The 24,276-nt window shown below is 45.2% G+C and overlaps 1 protein-coding gene across 2 annotated transcripts; it reads right to left on the bottom strand.

The window, feature by feature from the left end:
* Positions 1 to 290: 290 nt before the first annotated feature.
* Positions 291 to 19,083, bottom strand: ALG8 (ALG8 alpha-1,3-glucosyltransferase). 2 transcript variants are annotated; one of them, XM_081327833.1, is made up of 13 exons: positions 18,953 to 19,083; positions 17,994 to 18,072; positions 15,805 to 15,998; positions 15,078 to 15,187; positions 14,495 to 14,562; positions 13,528 to 13,654; positions 12,627 to 12,730; positions 11,482 to 11,602; positions 9,532 to 9,671; positions 6,325 to 6,464; positions 4,597 to 4,694; positions 3,272 to 3,344; positions 291 to 1,096 (listed from the first exon to the last, which is right to left on the bottom strand). In XM_081327833.1, exons 1-13 carry the CDS (start codon positions 19,045 to 19,047, stop codon positions 868 to 870), a joined length of 1,578 nt encoding a protein of 525 aa, XP_081183959.1. In that variant the 5' UTR covers positions 19,048 to 19,083; the 3' UTR covers positions 291 to 867. The 2 variants fall into 2 exon arrangements, with proteins under 2 accessions (XP_081183959.1, XP_081183960.1); XM_081327834.1 differs by having other exon boundaries at positions 17,994 to 18,061; positions 18,953 to 19,082.
* Positions 19,084 to 24,276: the final 5,193 nt, after the last annotated feature.

Below are 24,276 nucleotides of genomic sequence, written 5' to 3' on the forward strand. Positions count from 1 at the left end.
CATTCATTTAATGACTGCAGCATTTACTTAACAGCAGTGGCAACTGCTTAACGACTGCCCCCACCCCACCAAAAAAAATATTGCAAAATCAGGTCAAGTGGTGACTTACTCAATGACTGCCCCAATTTGTGACTGTAATTCCAAACTCGATTACGGTCATAAGTGGAGGGCTGCTTGTGTAAGTTTTTCTAGGTAAAAGCTTGGAACAATCATCCATAAATTGGTCTGATCAGATCAGATTTGCTTGTAAGATACATCTACCATTATACATTCTATGCAGTACAAGGAGAGAGATTAAAAAAACGAATTCTTTATTTAATTTTCACCCAGCATGATAATAACTTTTTCGAGAGATCGATGATCACGTAATACAGTTTGGGAACTCAGCCTCGGTCTCCTTTTTTGGGGGTATGTGCAAAGCCCACCTTACAATTTGCAAACTTGTTTTTTCCTTTTAATTCCAAAGAAGATATATGGAATGTGCCTATTTAAATGTTAAAAGAAATTATCTCCTTGAACCCTGCTGCTCAAAACAGGGATAAAGAAATTGTTCCTGTTCCCTCTACGTATGTATCAGCACATCCCTGTGGCCTTTGGAGAGAGAATTATTTGAAAGGAAGAGAAAGGAAAAAGTTTTGATTTCTCCTGCTATAGCAATAACGGAAACAACTGCTACCGCATTCAGGTCGCGCTGGTTTAAAAAGCTGATTATTTCCTTATTAGTTGCAGGTCCCCGAGTCTTTAAAGGAGGAGGAAGCATTTGTGCAACTGGAGACGGGGTCCAGTGTGAGCCCCTGTTGCTGTGCTGTGTGGCTGTGGACTTGCTGGAATGATCCTTGCCAGCTTAGAATCCATGACAAACCATCATTATTCTTCTTTGTCTTTGCCTTCTGATGGTCCCGTGAAAGCGGAGATGTATAGCTTGAGCCAGGCATAAATGACGCCTAGAGCACAATATACAGAGGTGAGCAATAGAGGCAGGAAGGGCAGTTTTTGAGCCCAGGAGGTAAAAGGGAACACAATTTCACAGACGATTTCTATGGGTATCAGCCCAGCGAGGTAGACTGCTTCCAACCAGTTTAGCAGAGGCTCTTTCCTATGGAGACGGGACAAGAGAAAAGGATTTTAAGGAGACTTCTTCGTAGCCTGACCCTAAAGGTAGTCCTTGACTTACGACTGGTCGCTTAGTGACCATTCAAAGCTACTCTGGACCACCCCCAAATTGGAACGATTTGGTTCGGAAGTTCGATTGGCCGCCCCACCCGACAGGCTTGTGGGGACACAGTAGGGGGTAAGAGTGTGTGTGTGTGTGTGCACGTGAGAGAGAGGGAGGGAGGGGGAGAGAGAGAGAGAGAGAGAGAGAGAAGGCAGGCCCAAGGCCTGCAGAGTCCTTGAGGGGCAGGAAGCAGAGCAGAGGGTGCCTTAGCCTCAGTGACTCTCAGAGGGAGTACCAACAACCAGATGACTGCAAGGAATATAAATCCTGCCATTCCCCACCATTCAGCCAGAACTGAAGAAGCTTCTTGCTTGAGAAGCGAAATGTTTTCATTTCCCCCCCCCCCGCCCAAGGAAGTTCAGTTGCCTTTTGAAAAAGCACCTTTAGGGTGCCTTAAGGGGTGAAGGAAGCCTTGTTAGTCCTGGAACAGGTGTACCTAGGCTTGTGCTAGAACTCCCAAGATCTCCCCTAACCCCGAGGTACCCCGTGCTCCACCTAACGACTGCACTGGGGAGGGCAGGGGTGGGGGCGGGCCCCATAAAGTAATATTAGAACTTCTGCCACGCCGTCTTGACTGTAAACGGGCAAGCTCCATTACAGTCGTAACTTGAGGACTACCTGCACCGTTACCTATATTATTTTTATTATTTTATTATTTTAATTCCATTTATATCCCGCCCTTCTCCGAAGACTCAGGGCGGCTTACAAGCTTAGCAGTAGCCTTCATTCTATGTATATGCCTGCTTATTAGGGCTTTCACACACACCCCAAGCGGCATTATTACAAATTCAGCTTAATTGCCCCCAACAATCTGGGTCCTCATTTTACCTACCTCGGAAGGATGGAAGGCTGAGTCAACCTTGAGCCTGGTGGGATGCGAACCTGCACTAATTGCAGGCAGCTGGTGTTACTTAAGGAGGCATTAGCCCACTGCTCCACCAAGGCTCTTATAACCTTATCTATGAGTGAAGCCAGATGAATCCAGCAGCCCCCAGTTGTGGGTGCTTTTGAAGAAGAGACTGGACAGCCACTTGTGTGGGATGGTATAGGGTTTCCTGCTTGAGCAGGGGGTTGGACTACAGGACCTCCAAGGTGTTGTGATTCAGGGTCAGCCTGTGGGTTCGGCAGTTGGGTCGGACGATTCAGAGGAGGAGGAGGAGGGGGGTTTTGGAGAGCCTGCAGAGGACAGTTCTGAGGCTTCGCAGAGCTCTCAGCCAGGCCCCTCCCATCTGGTTACGACGCAGACCCAGCTGTGTGAGCCTGACAGCGTGGATGAAGATGACCCACAGCTGGCCCTGTTCAAGGACACCCCCCCCCACGCAGGAGGCAGTCAATCAGGAGTAAACAGAGGAAGGCAATGGGGCACCTCGGAAGGAGGCAGAGGGAAGCCACGCCTTGAACTGTTTAAAAGGGGAATGTGTGGGAGGGCTGGTTGCTGAAGGCAACCGTTTGAGCAGCTCCTGTTTTGTGGTTCGTGTTTTGTTCAGTTTGCTCTGTTTTGCGTCAATAAATCTGGCAGGCTTAGTTCCAGCCTTTGTAAAGGGGTTGTCCCTGCCTTTTCTGCAGGGCCGGTAGTAGGCTGGAACAGAACACAAGATCCCTTCCAACTCTCTTATCCTGTGTTCTATTCTGACTGGCCACTGAGTAAACAAGCTGGTGGACTGGAGTTCGACTTCTTGCAACCAACCCAATGTATAACCAGGGCTTTTATTTTCAAGTAGAGCTGCTTAGGATCAAACGGTCAACCTAATCATCTGACTCAGCCAAATCCGATTGCTGCTCTCTCTAAGGCTGGTGGTTTCCTTGAAGACATTTCATTACCCAAAGTTAAGTAACACCATCAGTGCACTGATGATGTTACCTAGTTGGGTGATGAAACGTCTATAAGAAAACAAGCAGAGATTACCAAGCACCCCTCATTTCAATCCGAGCTACAAATATCCTCCTTTGTTGGTAGTTTAATCATCCCTAAGATGGGACAGCGTGCAAAACCAGATCACTTGGCAATGGGGAAGGTTTTTCCCCTCTTTATTTATAAAATTATTTCCTTCTTACCTGAACAGGGCCTTCAAGGAGGAGAAACTGTACACTGAAAAGAGGAGCATCAGCAATATTTTAATGGGCAGCTCTGAAAGAAACAACAACAAAGATTTTGTAGCAGCAAATTCCATGGCAGATGTATTGCGGGAAAAAGGATTCCCGTTTACGTATCCTGTATTATGCCGTGCATACACTTTGTGGCAACCTCCGAGATATTGGAACATTGCTATTATGTCACCCCTAGTCCTTTTTTCATTGAACTGGACATACTCAATTCCTACAACTGTTCTTCCTATGTTTTAGCCTCCAGTCCCCTGATCATCATCGTTCTTCTTCTCTGTACTCTTTCTAGAGTCTCAACCTCATTTTACATCGTGGTGACCAAAACTGGATGCCGTATTCTAGGTGTGGCCTTACCAAGGCCTTGTAACGTGGTATTAATACTTCACGTGATCTTGATCCTCTCCCTCTGTCAATGCAGCCTAGGACTGTATAACACAACACCAGACTGGGTCCAGATTTGCCCTACGGTTTGGTAGTGCTTGGATCAAGTCTGTATTTCCATGTAGAAGAGGATCAGTTACTAGCCTGAACAAAATCCCACGGCACTGATTTAAGCAGAGCCCGTACCAATTTTATCTACGGCTAGGCCAGGGGTAGGCAACCTTGGCTCTTTTATGACTTGTGGACTTCAACTCCCAGAATTCCTAAGCCAGCATGAGGGAATTATGCCCCCCTTCTTGACTTGCGGACTTCAACTCCCAGAATTCCTGAGCCAGCATGAGAGAATTATGCCCCCCTTCATGACTTGTGGACTTCAACTCCCAGAATTCCTGAGCCAGCATGAGGGAATTATGCCCCCCTTTCTTGACTTGTGGACTTCAACTCCCAGAATTCCTAAACTAGCATGGCTAGCTCAGGAATTCTGGGAGTTGAAGTCCACGAGTCATAAAAGAACGGTTGCCTACCCTTGGGCTAGGCCATGCATGTCAATCCATGACCAACCAGTCATGTCCCAGTGTATACACGATTGAAGTATTTGTCAACTGACTGAGATTTACAACTGGTTGCAGCATTGTGTGGCCCCACGACTACAATTTGCAACTTTTTTTTTTGCTTATTTGTGGCAAAAAAAAAATGGTATTGGAGAAGCTGGATTCCCTAGGAACCATGGTGACCTGACTTACGACTGCTTGAAAAAGGATCGTAAAATTGGGTGATTCGACTTATGACTGCAACTTAGAACGGAAGTCCCAGTCCCAATTATGGTGGTAAGTTGAGGACTACCTATATCAAAGCAATTTTTTTTCTTTTTGCAAATAACAAGAAATTAAATATACCTGGTGCGGTAAACAGCAGTGGGAAGAGGGAAAAATGGCCCGCAGTGGACAGTATGAGGTAAATACCAGCATCTTTTGACTTCTCCACAGACAGAAAACTGAGGACAGAACAATAAAAAAAGGAATATTTCCAGAGTGGAATCTGTTTTTGTCAGGTCTCCCTCAAAGCTGCCACGCTCATTCACCGATAACCACAATACAGGTAAGTCCTTGACTTATTAACCACAATTGAGCTCAAAATTTGTTGCCACGTGAGACAGTTGTTAAGTGAATTTTGCCCCATTTAGCGAGCTTTCTTGCCACAGTCGTTAAATCAGTAACACATTTGCTGTTAAGCAAATTTGGCTTCCCCCACTGACTTCGCCTGTTAGAAGGTCGCAGAAAGAGATCCCACGACCCCAGAGCGCTGCAACTGTCATAAATAGGGGCCAGTTGCCAAGGATTCGAATTTTGACACCGGGGATGCTGCAAAGTCACCTTTTGTGACTTTTCTGAACTTAGTGGGGAAGCCAGATTCACTTGAAAACCGTGTTACCGATTTAACAGCTTTAGCGATTCACTTAACAACACGTGTGGCAGGAATGGTCATAAAGTGGGGGCAAAACCCACTTAACAACTGTCTCGTTAGCAACAGAAAATTCGGGTTCAATTGTGGCCGTTAAGTTGTACGTTTTGAATTGTTGTCTTGCTGGAAAAAAACAACCACCCAGCTTCAGATTCTTCGCCAACTGCTTTCTTGTTCCGACCCGTTTGGGGACTGTTTTAGCAGAGATCTGTCCTGGAAAAGCTGTGGCAAAGGGTTGTCTGGATCCTTAGAAAAACTGAAACAATCCCCAGCTCCAGGCTTCCACTGTATCGCTTGTGGTTGATATTTATGATCGGGCCCATTATGACCTTTCTCTTTCTCTCTCTCTTTTTCTTTCTTTTCCTCTCCTTCCCTCCTGCCTCTCCTCCCCTTCCTTCTGACGTTGCATTTCTCAATTGCCTGCCTCCCTCAGAGAGGGGCTCTGGGCAGCGTACAATATAATCAAAATAAAGTTAAACATTAAAAGCGGGAGGATTTAGGATTAACATGTTTTAAACGCACAATAAAATTACAGCACTGGGGGCTTTGCTAACCTCTGAGGGCCAGATGTTCCACAATGCAGGGGCAAAGACAGAGAAGGCCCTCTTCCCACATCCTGCTAGTCGAAATTCTTTGATGGGGTCTGCAGCATTCAAGGGCACGGTGACAATTTAACAGCTAACCAGCTTGTATAATGTGAGATGTATGATGTAATGTAAGGTGGACGATGCAATGACAGGAATGACTCCGCAGGGTCTGTCTCTTTAAGAGCAAGCAGGGTCTGCATCCCTTTAAGAGCCTGGGTATATTTTTGCTGCTCTTTCTCTCTCTCTCATCCGTTTCCGGCTGTAAGTGCTGTGTTGGATTCTGCTGTATCACCATGTGTAGGTATATTGGTCCTGGTGTATGATGTTGTAAATAGGTGTAATATAAACCACCATTCAATGTAGACTGCTGTTTACTGTGTTTACTCCTGGGTTATTTCAGTGCAATAAGACTGTGCATCCTCTTCACACTTCCCTGCCTGAACGAGTGGGACGGGCTGATGTGATGGGGTGAAGCCAGTTCCATAGGTAACCTGGCCCTATGCCATGTAGGGTTTCAACAGCTCCCTTCCCCACTCACAATGCCTTTTCCTTGGTCAGCAACGACCGCTCTCTTACCTCAAAGGAAGAATGGCGAGGAGGATGGCTTTCTCATGGACGTGCCAACCAAACAGGAAGGAGCTTAGCGCACAGAGAACCAAGCACCTCAGGAATCCTCGGGGCCCTTGGGGTTTAAACCAAAGACAGAAAACAGAAGGCTAGAAATAACAGGCAGAAACAAGAGCTTCAGTGGGTCTTCCACTATTAAGCAGGTCATCAATCAATGGCGGCCTCCCTTCTCTGTCATGGCCTAGAGAAGGTGCCTTCAAACGTTGGCTGGCTTTAGATCAGGCGTACTCAACCCCGAGTCTTAAAATTGCCACAGTCAAAGCAACGATCATCTCTACCTCCTCTTGAAGGAGCTCCATTATTTGGTAAAACGAATGGAGCAGAACTCATAAGACAAAGACTCATTTAGTCCATGTTTACATGTCCCGTAGGGTCACAGAAAAAGTTGCAGAATTGTGGTGGCACAGAATATGGCTTCTTCATATATGTTTTTAAAAACCACAATCAGCCCATTGGGGAAAAAAAAAAGGCTCAGCCCCTGCTCATTGTTGTTTGTGCTAGCATCACAATAACATTGTAAGCCGCCCAGAGTTAATGCTGTGGTAAGTTGGGCGGCCAATACATTAAATAAAATTAAATAAATTAAATTGAAAATTAAATAAAATAAAATTAAACAAAAAATAAATTAAATAAACAATTAGATTAATTAGATTAAATTAACTAAATAACAAATTAAATCTATATTATGCTATGCTACGCTATACAAATCTCCTGCTGTCTCCTTTTTCAGCCTGGGAAGCTAGAGAGAATTTCTTCTGAGCTTCTTCCTCTGCCCATTATACAGCTGTGGGCTATGCTGCCTCTTATCTGATGATTCCCTAGCCTAGACAGCATCTCTTCATCCAGTCTCCCACGGTCATTTCCACAGACCAGGGGTAGGCAACCTTGGCTCTTTTATGACTCATGGACTTCAAATCCCAGAATTCCTGAACCAGCATGGGGGAACCATGGCCCCTTCATGACTTGTGGACTTCAACTCCCAGAATTCCTGAGCCAGCATGAGGGAAACTTTAGCCCCTTCATGACTTGTGGACTTCAACTCCCAGAATTCCTGAGGTGGCATGGCTGGCTCAGGAACTCTGGGAGTTGAAGTCCAGAGTCATAAAAGAGCCAAGGTTGCCTACCCCTGCCACAGCCTATTACAGAAGATGGTCAAGAACTACTTTCCACGGACGCTGAAACTAGAACCTGAATAAGTTGCAGGTACCCCTCGACTTACAACCACAATTCAGCCCCAAATGTATGGTGCTAGGTGAGAAACTTGTTGAGGGAGCTTTGCCCCCATTTAATGACTTTTCTTGCCACATCTGCTAAGTGAATCAACTGCAGTTGTTAAATTCGTCACACGGTTGTTAAGTGAATCTGGCTTTTCCCCTTTGACTTTGCTTGTCAGGTGGCTACAAAAAGAGGATCACATGACCCCAGGAAACTGCGACCGTCATAAACACATGCCAGTTGCCAGGAATCCAAATTTTGATTACGTGACCACGGGGACGCTGTAACGGTCGTAAGTGTGAAAAATGGTCGTAAGTCACTTTTCTCAGCCATAGCTTCGGTCACTGAACAAACCGTTGTAAGCCGAGGACTACCTACACAGCTCCCTAATTTTTCTCCCTTCCGAGCCTCTTGCTCCGCCCATTGTGCAGCTGTGGGTTATGCCTTCTCTTATCTGACTTCCCTAATCAATATTTCTTTACTCTCCCTCTCTCAAAGTCTTTCTCACATACTATCACAGCTAATGACCTTCCTGCCTGGAAGGCATTCTCATTAAAATGAGATCCCAGTACAATTTAAGACTGAACAGTCCATCTCACTGACTACGCATTGTTGTTGTTCAGTCGCTAAGCCGTGTGTCAAGGATGAAACTTGGGCAGCTCCGTGCCTCTGCATTTCAACTTTCCTTTAGATTAAAGGGTGGGGGGGAAAGGGGAGAGGAAGGTGTTATTTTCAAGTTGGTAGATGGAGAAACGAAACTTCTTCGATTCAGCTGCAGACCGTGAGAGCCTGAAGCCTTTTCAAGGACACCCAGAACAGGTGTGGGTTTGAGCAAGATGGTTCCCATAACAAAGTGAACTTGTTGATATGGATTTCAAGCGTGGGCAACCTTGGCTCTTTTATGATACGTGGACTTCAACTCCCAGAATTCCTGAGCCAGCATGGCTCAACTTGGAAACCTCTCCCTTTCCCCTCAACATGGCTGGCTCAGGAATTCTGGGAGTTGAAGTCCACCAGTCATGAAGGGGCCATAGTTCCCACATGCTGGCTAAGGAATTCTGGGAGCTGAAGTCCACGAGTCATGAAGGGTCCAGAGTTTCCCCATGCTGGCTCAGGAATTCTGGGAGTTGAAGTCTGCAAGTCATAAAAGAGCCAAGGTTGCCTACCCCTGACATAAGACGTTGGGGGATTGGCTGGGAAAATTAGTGTTTAAGTCTATGAATTGATGTTGGAACCTCAGGGTTAGTTTTGCTTCCACGTAACCAAGCAAAGTATTCAATAAACAGTTAAGAATCTGGGGTTTTATTTGGATTCTTGACCTGGATGTTGACATCATGTCTGACTCTTTGCGATCCCCATGGACCGTAGCAAGCCAGGGGCCCCTGTCTTCCACTGTCTCCTGGCGTTTGCCCAAATTCTTCTTCATATCACCAACTATATAAGCTCATCAATTTGAGAAGGATATGGTTTAGACCAGGGGTTCCCCAATTCCTGGGCCACTACTAGGCCTTGAGCCTTTTGGAATCGGGCCGCAGAAGTTTGGGGGGCAAGCACAGGCGCATGCACATCCCCACTCACATGAGTAGTGGGCAGTCTGCAAAGCCAAAATGTTGGGGAACTCTGGTTTAGATAGGAAAAAAAATCTAACTGTGATTAAAAGATTTTCCCAAGACCGGATGCAATGTTTTAGCCCAAGTTTTGACATTGGGCCAAATCTCCATTAGCTGCACAGGGGGTGAAAAAGCACCTTCCACTTTAATGTTTTATGCCTCTGTAAGAATCAGGCACAGTAATATTTAGAACTTTTTATTTACTTTACTGTATCTCTCGCCTAGGAAAATTTTTGCCTGAGAATTGTGGCAAGGCAGTTTATCAAGGAAGAGCAGAGTCAGAGGAAATTAAACAACTAACAGTACAAGGGTAATACTGGTTTATACTTACCAGCATGGAGAGGGTGGTACAGCATAAGGTTGCTAGTGGGGTCACAGAAGGCAGGACGCTGTGCTGAAATTCCTGAACCAGCCCTCCAGTCATGGCTGCCTTAGGTATTTTTGCAGGGTCAAGCAATTGATACTTCAGTCCTGGTAAGTCCAGAGAAAACCTGTTAAATGAGCTCAGGTGCAGTCAAGCAATCTGAAATTGATTTCTGGTATCTTTGGTCCTTCCTGAGCTTGGTGGTTTTCTTGCAAATGTTTTAATTTACTCATGTAGATAACATTTTCAGTCCTAGGAGGTGTGTGTGTGTGTGTGTGTGTGTGTGTGTGTACAGGAGGATTGTGGGGTCCTGGGTGCTCTCTGAGCTTGGTGGGTTTTCTTGCAAATTTTTAAGTACTCAAGTAGGTAACATTTTCAGTGCTAGGTGTAGGTGTGTGTGTATACACAGGAGCAGGATTGTGGGGTCCTGGGTGCTCTCTGAGCTTGCTGGTTTTCTTGCAAATGTTTAATTATTCAAGCAGGCAACATTTTCAGTGCTCTGTGTTTGTGTGTGTGTGTGCGCGCACACACACACACACACACACACACACACACACACAAAAGAGGAGGAGGACTGTGGGGTCCTGGATGCTCTCTGAGCTTGGTGGTTTTCTTGCAAATGTTTAAGTACTCAAGTAGGTAACATTTTCAGTGCTAGGTAGGTGTGTGTGTGTGTGTGTGTGTGTGTGTACACAGGAGCAGGACTGTGGGGTCCTGCGTGCTCTCTGAGCTTGGTGGTTTTCTTGCAAATGTTTAATTATTCAAGTAGGTAACATTTTCAGTGCTAGGTAGGTGTGTGTGTGTGTGTGTGTACACAGGAGGACTATGGGATCCTTAGTGCTGTCAGAGCTTGGTGGTTTTCTTGCAGACGTTTCACTACCAAACTGGTTAATCTCACCTATGCTAGTAGGGAGTGGGGTTTGCTCAACCCAAAACTTGCTTGACCAAAAATGTCTCCTCCTCTCTAGCAATCAACACCTCTACATGCAGAGATTAACACCAAGACAAACGATCAAGAATTAAACAATACCCTAATCAAGGCCTTATCAATGCAGACAAATAATTTAACAGTAAATGTCTATGGAGATTCTCAGTCATCCAGGTCATGGCTGTCCCAAGGGTGCTCCTTCAGAGCCCAAGAAGCTTCTTGGATGAGAAGCGAAATGTCTTCGAAGAAAAACAAGCAAGTCCAATTGCCTCTTGAAAAAAAGCGCCTTTGGGACAAGTCAACAGGAAACAGCCTAATCAAGGAATCACCAAGATGACTCCGACCAACAGTGATAGAGGAAGCCATGTGTAAACAGAGAGCAAACCCCACTTCCTTCTAGCACTGATGATGTTACCTAGTGGGGTCAGGAAACATCTGCAAGAAAACAGACCTGCCCATAGAGCAGGGATCTTCAAACTTGGCCCTTTCATGACTTGTGGACTTCAACTCCCAGAATTCCTCAGCCAGCACGGTGGGATCTAATGGCCCCTTCATGACTCGGGGACTTCAACTCCCAGAATTCCTCAGCCAGCATGGGGGAACTATGGCCCTTCATGACTTGGGGACTTCAACTCCCAGAATTCCTCAGCCAGCATGGGGGAACTATGGCCCCTTCATGACTTGGGGACTTCAACTCCCAGAATTCCTCAGCCAGCGTGCCTGGCTGAGGAATTCTGGGAGTTGAAGTCCACAAGTCATAAAAGGGCCAAGTTTGAAGACCCCTGGTTTAGGTTAAGTGGAGATCCTTTTAGGCTGCCGTTAGCTGGACTTGACAGAGTTATTGCCCATTCTATCGAAATTGTACCCTGCTTTTGATTTTTATACTGTGAACCACCCAGAATTGACTGAAGTGAGGTTGTGGTGTCTATGTCAAATAAAATGGCTGGATGGAAAGACAGACAGACAAACAGAAGGATTAAGGTACCTACCAAGGACCGACAACATTTTGTCAACGGAGTTATACACCGCCCAAACGTTTGGGGCCCAGTAGGCATGGCAGAGGCCCCGTTTGAATGGGAAAAGGCGAGAGAAAACTTGAGGAAGTTGGCCCTAAGTTGGAGAAAAATCGTATTAACCTTCTCTTCGTTCTATTTAGATCAGGTTTTTTTTTTCTTCAAATGTGGCGTATTTAAGGCGTGTGGACGTCCGCTCCCAGAATTCCCCAACTAGCCACCTTTTGACCAACATCCACCCCTTCTGATGGTTGCCAAGTTTGAAAAACACCGATTTAGGAGGAAGAGGAGACTTTATTGCTTTTTTTTTCTTTTCTTTCACAGCACTCAACCAGGCTGGATCTTACATGTTGAATGTTAAAAATTTAATACACCGCTTTTTCTTCCTTTTTTGGTACGCTATTTTTTTCTTTGTTTGATGTGGTTAAGAGCTGAATGTCTGTTTCCGTTTTCTTACATGTTGTCTGTTTTACCGTTCTGTATTTTATTCTCTCTGATAAAACAATGAACTTATAAAACCACCACAGTGATTCAGACCAAGAAACAACTCACCCCAATCACATTTTAAACGCTGCTATGTTTGGAATATAAGGGACGCGGTGGCTCAGTGGGTTAGGACACTGCGCTTGTCGATCAGAAGGTCGGCAGTTTGGCGGGTCGAATCCCGAGTGCTGCGTAACAGTGAGCGCCCGTTACGCGTCCCAGCTTCTGCCAACCTAGCAGTTCGAAAGCACGTAAAAATGCAAGTAGAAAAATAGGGACCACTACGGTGGGAAGGTAACAGCGTTCCGTGCGCCTTTGGCGTCTAGTCATGCCGGCCACATGACCACGGAGACGTCCTTGGACAAGCGCTGGCTCTTTGGCTTTGAAACGGAGATGAGCACCGGCCCCTAGAGTCGGCAACGACTAGCACACACGTGCGGGGGAACCTTTACCTTTTTATGTTTGGAATATTGCTACTTCGCTTTAGTTGGTTTTGAAAACTAAATGCATTTGTTTTTCTTTAATTTATTCAAATTTGTTCTGCGTGCCCAACTCCCAACGGCATATTGACGATGCCGTAACTTGAGGAAGTTTCACAAAAATGGTCTTACAGAAAAAAAAGAGAGGGGGTTCCTTACCCAAACCAAAAATGGTCCCAGGGAAACAGCAGAAACAAGGCAGACAATTAATCCCAGACTGATTAAGTGGAGAAAACTGAAGCTGCGCCATCGAAGAGATCCATCTAGACACAATGAGAGCTAGAATGATGATACTAGATTATTTCAAACCTGCCAGTGACAGGTCAGACCACCTTTCTAACTAGACCTCAAGGTAATCCTCGACTTACGACCGCAATTGAGTCCAAAATTTCCCTTGATCAAGCAAGACCCTTGGGTTTTGCCCCATTTTATGACCTTTGTTGCCACAGATGTTAAGTGAATCGTTGCAGTTGTTAAATTAGTAACATGGCCTTTAAGGGAATCTGGATTCCCAACTGACTTTGCTTGTCTGATGGTCACAAAAGTGGATCACATGTTCTCAGGACAACGTAACCGTCAGGAGTGACCCCGGGGTTCAGGCCAGTTGCCAAGTGCCCAAATTTTGACCACATGAAGAGATATGGGTAGTCCTCGAATTATGACCAAAATTGAGCCCAACATTTATCTTGCTAAGTGAGACATTTGTTAAGTGAGTTTTGCCCCATTTTATGACCTTTCTTCCCACATCTGTTACATGAATCACTGCAGCTGATGTTAGTAACACGGTTGTTAAGGGAATCTGGCTTTCCCATTGGCTCGGCTTGTCAGAAGGCCGCAAAAGGGGATCACGTGACCCGGTACACCGTCATAAAGATGAGTCAGTGGTTAAGCATCTGAATTCTGACCACGTGACCAGGGAGACGCTACCACGGTCGTGTGAAAAATGGTCATAAGTCACTTTCTTCAGTGCCGTTGTAACTTTGAATGGTCACTAAGTGAACTGCCTCTACTAGAATCCAACCTTTTTGCCTCCCAGGTATGAAATTGTCAGCAAACGTACCTGGATTATTTTCAGTGAAGCAGTAAGATCGGAGTAGATAGACGCCATAGGCTGGGGCTACGTAGAGGTAAATGTGCTTGAAGTGCAGGAGAGCAGCAAAGAGGAAAGCGCCTTCTAAGTATCTTTTCTGGAAAGAAATGGGGGCAGGGGTGGAGAGAGAGATGAGAAGAGCTAAGAGTTAAGATAAACAGGCACCCATCGTCTTTTACCAAAGCGTGCTGGCCAAAGAGTTGGGGATGAGGATGAGGATGTTGGGGGCTTGTGGAGAGTTTAGCAAAAACAGTGTAAGAGCTTCTCAAGATTCAAAATTTTTTGTGTGTGTGGTTAATTATACTAGAAATAAGGGACGCGGTGGCTCAGTGGGTTAGGATGCTGAGCTTGTCGATCAGAAGGTCGGCAGTTTGGCGGCTCGAATCCCGAGTGCCGCGTAAACAGAGTGAGCGCCTGTTACTCGTCCCAGCTTCTGCCAACCTAGCAGTTCGAAAGCACGTAAAAATGCAAGTAGAAAAATAGGGACCAGTACGGTGGGAAGGTAACAGCGTTCCGTGCGCCTTCGGCGTCTAGTCATGCCGGCCACATGACCATGGAGACGTCCTCGGACAAGCGCTGGCTCTTCGGCTTTGAGTTGGAAACGACTAGCACGCATGTGCGGGGGAACCTTTACCTTTTTATACTAGAAATACTGGGCATTCCTGTTCCACTGTGGGCATGGAAGCTGGCTGGGTTACTTTGGCCCCATGTCACCAGGAGACGGTAAGTTCTAGTCCTGCGTTAGGCTGCTTCCTTTCTCTCTCAACCCAACCCACCGCACAGGGCTGTTGTTGTGGAGAAAATAGGAAGAGGAAGAAGTAAAAGACTATGTATGTGTATATATGTGTATGTGCATATATGTATACATACATACACACATGTATGTATGTATGTATATTAAGAGAGAGGGAGAGTGGGGGGAAGGACTATACACTACCTGGAATAATCGTGCAATAGAAAGCAGCAGAAATCCAAACAGGAAACCGTTGTATTGAAAGTGAATATCTGAGATTGATTTAAGGAAGTCCATCTGCTTCAGAAAAATTGCTCTAAGCAAGCCAAGAGGCTTTTCCAATTTAAATTCAATCCCGCCTAGTTCCAAAAATCAAACACTTAATACAGACATGTCAAACACAAGGCCCGGGGGCCGGATCCGGCCCGCGAAGTGGTTTCATGCGGCCCACGAAGCCATCCTGGAAACAGTGAGGGAACGGCCCCCACTGCCTTGGCCCTGGCCCAGAGACCCTCCTCCTGCCAGAGACCCTCAGATCTGTCCCACTCCTGCCCAGGCCCCCATAGACACCCTTGATGCGAACGATGGAGAGCTGGCCACGCCCACCCAGTAGGCCACACCCACCCAGCCTCCTGAGGGCAACCGCAATGCTGATGCGGCCCTCAATGACACCCCTGCCTTAATAGATTCAATCGATCAAAACGTACACCCGAGTTGTTTCTTGCCCCTCTGGGGATATTTGGTTCCTGCATCAGTAGCTTCAGAAGCAACTAGAAGGCAAGGATACGATCTACAATTAAGAGGCCAAAATTCCACAACAGAAGGACAGAAAGAACAAACGGTGGGCTTTCCAATGGGTCTTTCCCACCTTGCTTCCCGCTTACACAACTGCAGCATCTGGAACAAGAAAATCAAGACCCACAAATCTTGCGCGCACGCATCTTATGGGACAGGTACGGTTTATCAGGCAAAAAAATCTACGTTCCTTCCATCTTCCCAATTACAGATAGTCCTCAATGTACGACCATTTGTTTAGCCACTTTTCAAAGTTACGACAGTGAAAAAAGGGGCGTGACCTTTCCCCCCCTCCCACTTACGACCACTGCAGCATCCCCAGGGTTGCTTGATCAAAATTCAGATGCCTGGCAAGTGGCATGTATTTATGACGGTTGCAGGCTCTCCCGGTGTGTGTGTGTGTGTGTGTGTGTGTGTGTGTGTGACGTGATCCCCTTTTGCGACCTTCTGACAAGCAAAGTCAATGAGGGGGAAGCCGGATTCACTTAACCGCCATGTGACTAACTTAACAACCGCAACGATTCGCTTAATCATCGGGAGAAAAAAAAGATCGTCAAATGGGGCAAAATTCACCCAACAACTTAGCAACAGAAAACTCTGGGCTCAGTTCTGTTCGTAAGTCAAGGACTACCTGTATTTTGGAAATATCAAGTAATATCAGGTAAAGACCAGGATAGTCAACCTCAGTGGCCCCATCAAATAAAGACGCAACCACCTACTGGTACACAGCATAGATGTAGAGCGTGTCTGTAGCAATCACCGATAGCCTTTGGAAAAGAACGGTCATTTGGCTGGAATGGTTGAGGTTCTGAACGGACAGCATCTCTTTGTCGAAGTATACGGCGGCATAGGAAAGCATACGCTCGAACCAGGCAAAAAAGGGAGGGTAATCCAAGGTCCACTCGGAAGTTGCCTGAAATTAAAAACAAGTTAAGAATCTACAGGAAGAGGCGTCTCTGCTGATTGTACATTTCAAACTTTAGGATCCTCTCCAGGTCACAAAATCCTCGAGTCCGGCAAGGTCAAAGGCAACTCAAGGCAGCGAAGATACCGAATATTTCTTCCTCCCCTTGCTTTCCCCACAATGACAACCCCGTGAGAGGGACTGGCCCAAAGTCACCCAGCCGGCTTCCATGCCTAAGGTGGGACTAGAACTGACAGTCTCTTGGTGATTGGCCCAAAGTCACTCATTCTGTTTTTCATGCCCAAGGCGGGAATGGAACTCATAGTCTTCTGGTGATTGGCCCAGAGTTACCCAACTGGCTTTTCATGCCTAAGGTGGGACTAGAACTCATAGTCTTCCGGTGATTGGCCCAGAGTTACTCAACTGGCTTTTCATGCCTAAGGTGGGACTAGAACTCCTAGTCTTCTGGTGATTGGCCCAGTTAGCCAACTAGCTTTCATGCCTAAGGTGGGACTAGAACTCCTAGTCTTCTGGTGATTGGCCCAGTTAGCCAACTAGCTTTCATGCCTAAGGTGGGACTAGAACTCATGGTCTTCTGGTGATTGGCCCAGTTAGCCAACTAGCTTTCATGCCTAAGGTGGGACTAGAACTCCTAGTCTTCTGGTGATTGGCCCAGTTAGCCAACTAGCTTTCATGCCTAAGGTGGGACTAGAACTCCTAGTCTTCTGGTGATTGGCCCAGTTAGCCAACTAGCTTTCATGCCTAAGGTGGGACTAGAACTCCTAGTCTTCTGGTGATTGGCCCAGTTACCCAACTAGCTTTGTGGTTGTTGAAGAATTCCATTGCTTTCTTAAAAGATCTACAAGAGACGAGATTTTGAGAAAAGCAAGAGATGAACCTTTGAAATACAAGCAAAAGGAAATTGTAGTCCTCAAACAAATTATTTGGAGAATAAGAGAATATCAGTTTCTAACCAGGAAATTAATTGAAAAAGGAGTGAATTTCAAATGGCTGATTCCAGAAGGGATTTTAATTTACTGGGATACGAAAATATATAGATTGGACACAGCACTTAAAGCAATGGAATTCTTCGACAACCACACACACCCAACTGGCTTTCATGCCTAAGCCAGGACTAGAACTTACAGTCTCCTGGTGATTGGCCTAGTCACCCAGCCGGCTTCCATGCCTAAGGTGGGACTAGAACTCACCGTCTCCTGGTGATCGGCTCAAGTCACCCAACTGGCTTTCATGCCTAAAGTGGGCCTAGAACTCACAGACTCCTGTTTTCTAACCTGATGCCTTAACCACCAGACCAAAACAGCTCTCAGTCACAACTGATTACAATTATTGATTACAATAATAAAAGATAACAGTCTAAAAAGGGGGGGGGGAAAGGCTGCAAAAAAGTAAAGAAGCTTTTAAAATGACATTAGTTAGCGAACTCCGTTTAAAAAAAAAATTCCCAGAATTCAAGGAATTGGAAGAATTGTCCAGAATCCATTTAAAAGTGAGAGACCGAACTTACCCAAACCATTGCAAGCCGGCCTGTTGTTGCTATTCTCGTTTGTGCAAAGGGGAACGATCTGGATCAGTTTGCTGGGCTAAACCAGACAGAGACCTTCACTTTTTTTTAATCTAGGAAGGCTGACAGTACAGACAAGAGAGACTGCAATTGCCTGCTTGGGAGGTTTGTTCAGCTTCCGGTGACAACAAGCCAACTTTCTGGTTAAACAATCTCTCTCGGTAGATTCAGAAACCATATCATGAGCCCAGCCCTTATCAACACCCCCATTTTGGAGGAAAGCACAGCCAGTTCTCAATTTACAACCGTTGTGAATTTTCCACACTTACAACCACTGCAGCATCCTCACGGTCAATATTCGGACGCTTGGCAACTGACTTGTATTTATGAGGGTTTTGTGACTTTCTGACAAGCAAAGCCAAGTCACTTGCTCTACAAACCAAGGATACTTCATGCAATTGAAAGGATAAGATACTCACCTCGTAATACCACTGAGAGGCTGGTAGGCTGTGAGTAATGGCAAGCCAATTCCTATGCACTTCAAAATCTGTGGAATGACTACAAGGAGTTAACCATTAGTATCCAGAGAGAGGTTTCTCCACACCCAGCTGTTTTCCACTTTATTGAGCAATAAAACAAAGACTAGCCAGGTTAACTATTTGTTAACAGGTTATTTATTTATTTTATTGGATTTGTATACCGCCCTTTCCCGAAGGACTCAGGGCAGTTTACAGGGAATTAAAACAAGAAATACAAAAATTAAAAACAATTTAAAAGATTATAACAGTCCCGGAAAGAGTTAGCCCTCGACTTACAACGGTTTATTTAGTGACCGTTCAAAGTTGCAACGGGACGGGAAAAAAGGGACCGTTTTTCCACACTTACGACCTTTGCAGCCTCTGACTCGTGTTTATGACGGTTGCAGCGCGCCTGGGGTCACGTGATCCCCTTTTGCGACCTTCTGACAAGCAAAATCCATGGGGGGGGGGAAAGCCGAATTCACTTAGCGACCGTGGTGCTAACTTAACCGCAGCGATTCACTTAACAACCGTGGCACGAAAAGTCGTAAAACGGGGCAACATTCACTTGACCGATGTTTCACTTGAGCAACCAAAATGTTGGGCTCGGTTGTGGTGGCGGGTCGAGGACTGCCTGTTTTTACAACTCCCTCTTGGAAGTGTTAACACTACAACCTCCATCATCCCCAGCCACCATGGCTCGCACCGACTATAGATCAGCGGAGCTTGGAAGGGTAGCAAAGAAGAGCGCGGAGGGAGGGGGAGAGCCACGGGAACAGCCACAAAAGGGCACTATCAGTGGCGGGCGGGGGAGAACTCCCTGGGAACAGCCGAATCTACAATGGCGGCGATCGAGCCTTCCACCTCCACCCCTCCGCGCGCCTTTTTATTCAGCCAAATAACGAATCCGGATCTCTTACTATGTCGGAATGAGGAGCATTTTCAGAAACGTCACGCCGAAGGCCAAAGCCAGAAAGGAGCCCCTTCCTCCGCACCAAGCTCGGCGCGCCGCCATAACAGCCCGTTCTTTTCCCGCAGGAGGGACGGAAGGGCACCACTGCGCATGCTCCAGACACTGACCGTTTGGCTCCCCCTTATTTTTTTTTTTGAATGGAGCTTGATGTCTGAGCATCTGCGCAGGCGCTGACAAGTCAAACCTTTGAGCCTGCGCAGTGGCTTATTTGTTCTAGAGAGTGAGATAATTCTTGCAAGTTGGAGGTGATTTAGTGGGAATGAACAGCCGCAACGGATTCAATGATCTTAATATAGTAAATACACACAAGACTGTAGTCTTGTTGCATATTTAGTCGCAGCATCTTATCGCTGCTCAAAAGTAAGCTACGTTACTCAATATAAAATAAAAATTCCATAAATCAGTGGGATTTAATTGCTCAGCGTTGGCTGCCTGAGGAATTCTGGGAGTTGAAGTCCGCACCTCTTAAAGTTGTCAAGTTGAGCAAAAACATCCTCTTAGATTCACAGCTCTCCTTAGAAGATCATATAGGAGCTGTGACTAGGGGGGCCTTCGCCCAGGTTCGTCTGGTGCGTCAGTTGCGACCCTATCTGGACCTGGATGCCTTGCGTACAGTCACCCATGCACTTTTGACCTCTCGTCTAGACTACTGCAATGCTCTTTACATGGGGCTGCCCTTGAGAACCACTCGGAAGCTTCAGCTGGTACAGAGTGCAGCTGCACGAGTTCTTTTGGGGGTCTCCCGATACTCCCATATTACACCTCTGCTCCGTGAGCTGCACTGGCTTCCAGTTGCCTTCCGGGTGAAATTCAAGGTGCTAGTGATGACATACAAAGCCCTACATGGCGTGGGTCCGGATTACCTACGGGAGCACCTACTGCCGGCATCAACTTCCCTCCGTCCTGTACGTTCCCACAGAGGGCCTCCTCAGGGTACCACCGGTCAGAGAATGTCGGCTGGTGACCCCCAGGGGGAGAGCATTCTCAGTGGGCGCACCAATCCTTTGGAACCGCTTACCAGCTGAACTACGGATGGCCCCCGACCTTCGCTCCTTCCGGCGTGATCTAAAAACTTATCTATTCGAACAAGCCGGCCTGGCCTGATGAATTTGGGTTTTAATATTATTTTAACTAATGTATTCTTATTTTTATTGCCCTGTACACCACCCTGAGTCCTTCAGGAGAAGGGCGGTATATAAATCAAATAAATAAATAAATAAATAAATTGCTGCAATGGAGTATCTCTATTGAATTGCATTTGCAATAAAGATGTTATTGATTGGGCTACGCCAGGGGTAGGCAACCGTGGCTCTTTTATGACTCGTGGACTTCAACTCCCAGAAATCCTGAGCCAGCCATGCTAGCCCAGGAATTCTGGGAATTGAAGTCCACAAGTCATGAAGGGGCCATAGTTTCCCCATGCTGGCTCAGGAATTCTGGGAGTTTGAAGTCCACAAGTCATAAAAGTCAAGGTTGCCTACCCCTGGGCTACCCAGTGCTTTTTTTGTCATACAACAGAGTTCCGGCACCTTTTTCCAACGGATTTCCAAGTTTTAAAAGTAACTTTTGAAAATTTGATGTTTGATCCACGTGGACTTGAATTGCCCTGTCTACCGTAGCAGGTTGGTGGCAAAATCATTAAAACGGTGCATGGGGGCTGCTTGTGTGTCGAGTCCGATGCATGTGTACTTCGCGCTGGTTGTGATGTGCTGCTTGGCACTGCTCGGCTTGTGATTGGTTGTGTGGTTGCACGCTGCGGCCGTTGTGTTACACAACTGACGTGTGGGTGTGTGTACAGTGATTGACTATGTGCAAAATGTAAATAATTTCTTTATTTTTAAAAAAATCATTGGTGAATTGAAAATCATTTTTTACTTTTTAGCGTAAAATTTACTATGAACATGTGCCTTAAATGTAATAAATTAAATTTAGGTTAAGAACTGAATATATATATATATTTTAAATAAAAGATTAACAAGATGTCAGTTCCGGCACCTTTTCTCTTACAAAAAAAGGCACTGGGGCTGCTACCTCGTTTTTTTTTATATTTTTAAACATTTTGAATGGAAATCTGACAAATAGCAGTCTTAAAACTTAAGGCAGGCTTAGATAAATAAAAATGGTAGCAGGCTGCCATCTAGTGTTTGGTCTGAAAATGCGCCTACCTAGCCAAAAATCAGGCATTTGGGGGAAAAAACCACCTTTTTTATTAGCTTATTTCTAGCATTGTTCTTAGAGGGAGGTGTCAATCTGGAGGTAGTTTGCGAGACTGCACTAGAAAAATGTTTTGGGAAGCAAGTGAGTTTTCGGAGAAGGGCGGGATATAAATGGAATTAAAATAAATAAAAATAAATAAAATCTGCAGTGGTGGGTGGGGCAAACTCTCCAGCTGCACAGAGGCAGAGAAATGAGACGGTGGAGAGCAGGCGCTTACAATAGAATAGAGTTTGAAGGGACCTTTGGAGGTCTTCTAGTCCACCCCCCTATACCATCTCAGACAGGTGATTGTCCAGTTCTCTTCTTAAAGAGCTCCGGTGATGGAGCGCCCACAATTTCTGGAAGCAACTTCTGTTCCACTGGTCAATTGCCCTCACTGTCAGGAAGTTTTCTCCTTCATTCCTTAAAACCCTACATAGCATAGGGCCAGGCTATCTATGGAACCACTTCGCCCCATCACACATGAAGTATTAATACCACTTTACAAAGCCTTGGTAAGGCCACCCTTGGAATCCTGCATCCAGTTTTGGTCACCACGATGTAAAAAAGAAGTTGAGACTCTAGAAAGAGTGCAGAGAAGAGCAACAAAGATGATTAGGGGGCTGGAGGCTAAAACATATAATGAACAGTTGCTGGAATTGGATATGTCTAGTTTAATGAAGAGAAGGACGAGGAGGGACATGATAGCAGTCTTCCAGTATCTCAGGGGTTGCCCCAAAGAAGAGGGAGTCAAGCTATTCTCCAAAGCGCCTGAAGGCAGGACAAGAAGCAATGGATGGAAACTCATCAAGAAGAGAAGCAGTCTAGAACTAAGGAGGAATTTCCTGACAGTGGGAATAATTCACCAGTGGAACAATCTGCCTCCAGAAGTGGTGAATGCTCCAACACTGGAAGTTTTTAAGAACAGACTGGGCAGCCATTTGTCTGAAATGGTATAGGGTTTTCTGCCTGAGCAAGGGGTTAGACTAGATGACCTCCAAGGAGAATTCCAACTTCTTCTTCTTCTCTTCTTCTTCTTCTTCTTCTTCTTCTTCTTATTATTATTATTATTATTATTATTATTATTATTATTATTATTATTATTATTATTATTATTATTATTATTATTACCCATCCCACTCGTTCAGGCAGGGAAGGCATGCTGCGGACCCCGTCAGTCAAAGAATTTCGACTGGCAAGGTCTGGGAAGAGGGAATTCTTTGCCTCTGCCCCTGCATTGTGGAACATCTGCCCCCCCAGAGGTTAGCAAAGCCCCCAATTCTGTAATTTTATCAAGCATTTAAAACATGTTAATCCTAAATCATTCTGCTTTTAATGTTTAACTTTATTTTGACTATACTTTGTGTCAAGGTAAAAATCACCTTTGTAGAGGGCGACGGACCGTGCTTCAGAGAATGCATGATATGCTTGCAGGAAGGCAAGAAAAACACGACGCATAATCTTACTAAATACCTTTTACTTAATATATAATATAAAAACTAAATATATATTATACAGAGCTAGCTCACTACATCCTAACGTAATAGTCAGTAACAGCAAAGAGAAAAAAACAATACAGATAACAACTCAGAACTTTCTCTAGACATGCGCAAGAAACAGACTGAAACCATAACATAGCTAGTCATATGGGATTCACTATGGTTACCAGATAAGTTATCACAACAGGTGCAGAGAGCAGGGGAAAATGTACAGTTAGAAATGAACTTTCTGACGAACAAAAAAAAACGTGCAGTGACATTCCCCTTCTTTCGTCAGCAAAGTGAAGACTCAAGTAAGGCACATCTTCTCACGCAGATACTCATGCTGGGCTGTAGGAAGTGGTTTGTTCAGCATGTCAGCAATTTGATCACGTGTAGGCACATACTGTAATGACACAAAACCTTGTTTAACCAGTTGCCTTATGTTTTGATATCGGATGTCAATGTGTCTGGACCTTGAACCTGTAAAACGTGTTTCAGAAATATAAACCACAGATTCATTATCTTCCATCACTGTGATTGGTCGAATCGGATGTGTCCAGATATCTGTGACTAAAGCATCAAACCAGGTTAAAGAATTGCATGCATCAGACACACAAGCATACTCAGCTTCTGTAGAGGAACAAGAAACAAGATTCTGTTTACGCACATGCCAGTAAACAGGACATCCATTTAAAAACATCATGTAACCTGATGTACTTTTCCGTGACTTCTTATCACTCGCCCAATCTGAATCTGCAAAACAACATAACTCTGCATAGTCAGTATGTGTGGGTTCCAACAACAACTTCATGTCTTTGGTGTGTTTTAGATACCTCAATAACTTCTTAACACATGTCCAATGAAACTGTTTTGCCTTGCCTACGTGTCGTGATAACAGATTAACACTAAGTGCAATGTCGGGTCTAGTCCAACTACTAATATACAGCAGTGACCCAATGACTGAGCGATATAGTGTTTGATCTTCGAACTCAGGACTTGGTTCATGTGCCAAAATGTGAAAATCAGTTTGCATGGGTATACTCACAGGCTTAGCGTCCTCCATGTTACAGTGATGTAACAGTTGTTCAATCTTCTCTTCTTGTGTAAGACTGAACCCCTTCTGAGTTTTGGCAATTTGAACACCTAAATAAGTGTTAATACACCCTAAAGACTTCAACGTGAAAAACTTTTGTAAAGCTTTAGCAAAAACCTCACTCATCTGCTTATTTGGACCAATATAAACAATATCATCGACATAAACAAGAATTATCTCATACCTATTACCGGATCTTTTAGTAAACACGCATTCATCTGTTTCGGACTTAATAAAGCCCATTGAATTTAGTTTGTCAGAAAGACATAAGTACCACATTAAACCAGACTGTTTCAGACCATAAAGACTTTTGTGTAGAAACCAGGTATCCCCTTCTTGCTGTCGGAAACCTGGAGGACCTTTCACGTAGATTTCTTCATCAAGATCAGCGTGTAGATAAGCCGTTTCAACGTCGAACTGGAAAACTTCCAGGCCAAGGATAGTTGCAGTGGCTAAAGCAATTTTCACACTTTCAGTTCGCACCGTGGGTGAGTATGTATT

The sequence above is a fragment of the Vipera berus genome, assembly GCF_964194415.1.
Source record: "Vipera berus genome assembly, chromosome: 4".
NCBI lineage: Eukaryota > Metazoa > Chordata > Lepidosauria > Squamata > Viperidae > Vipera > Vipera berus.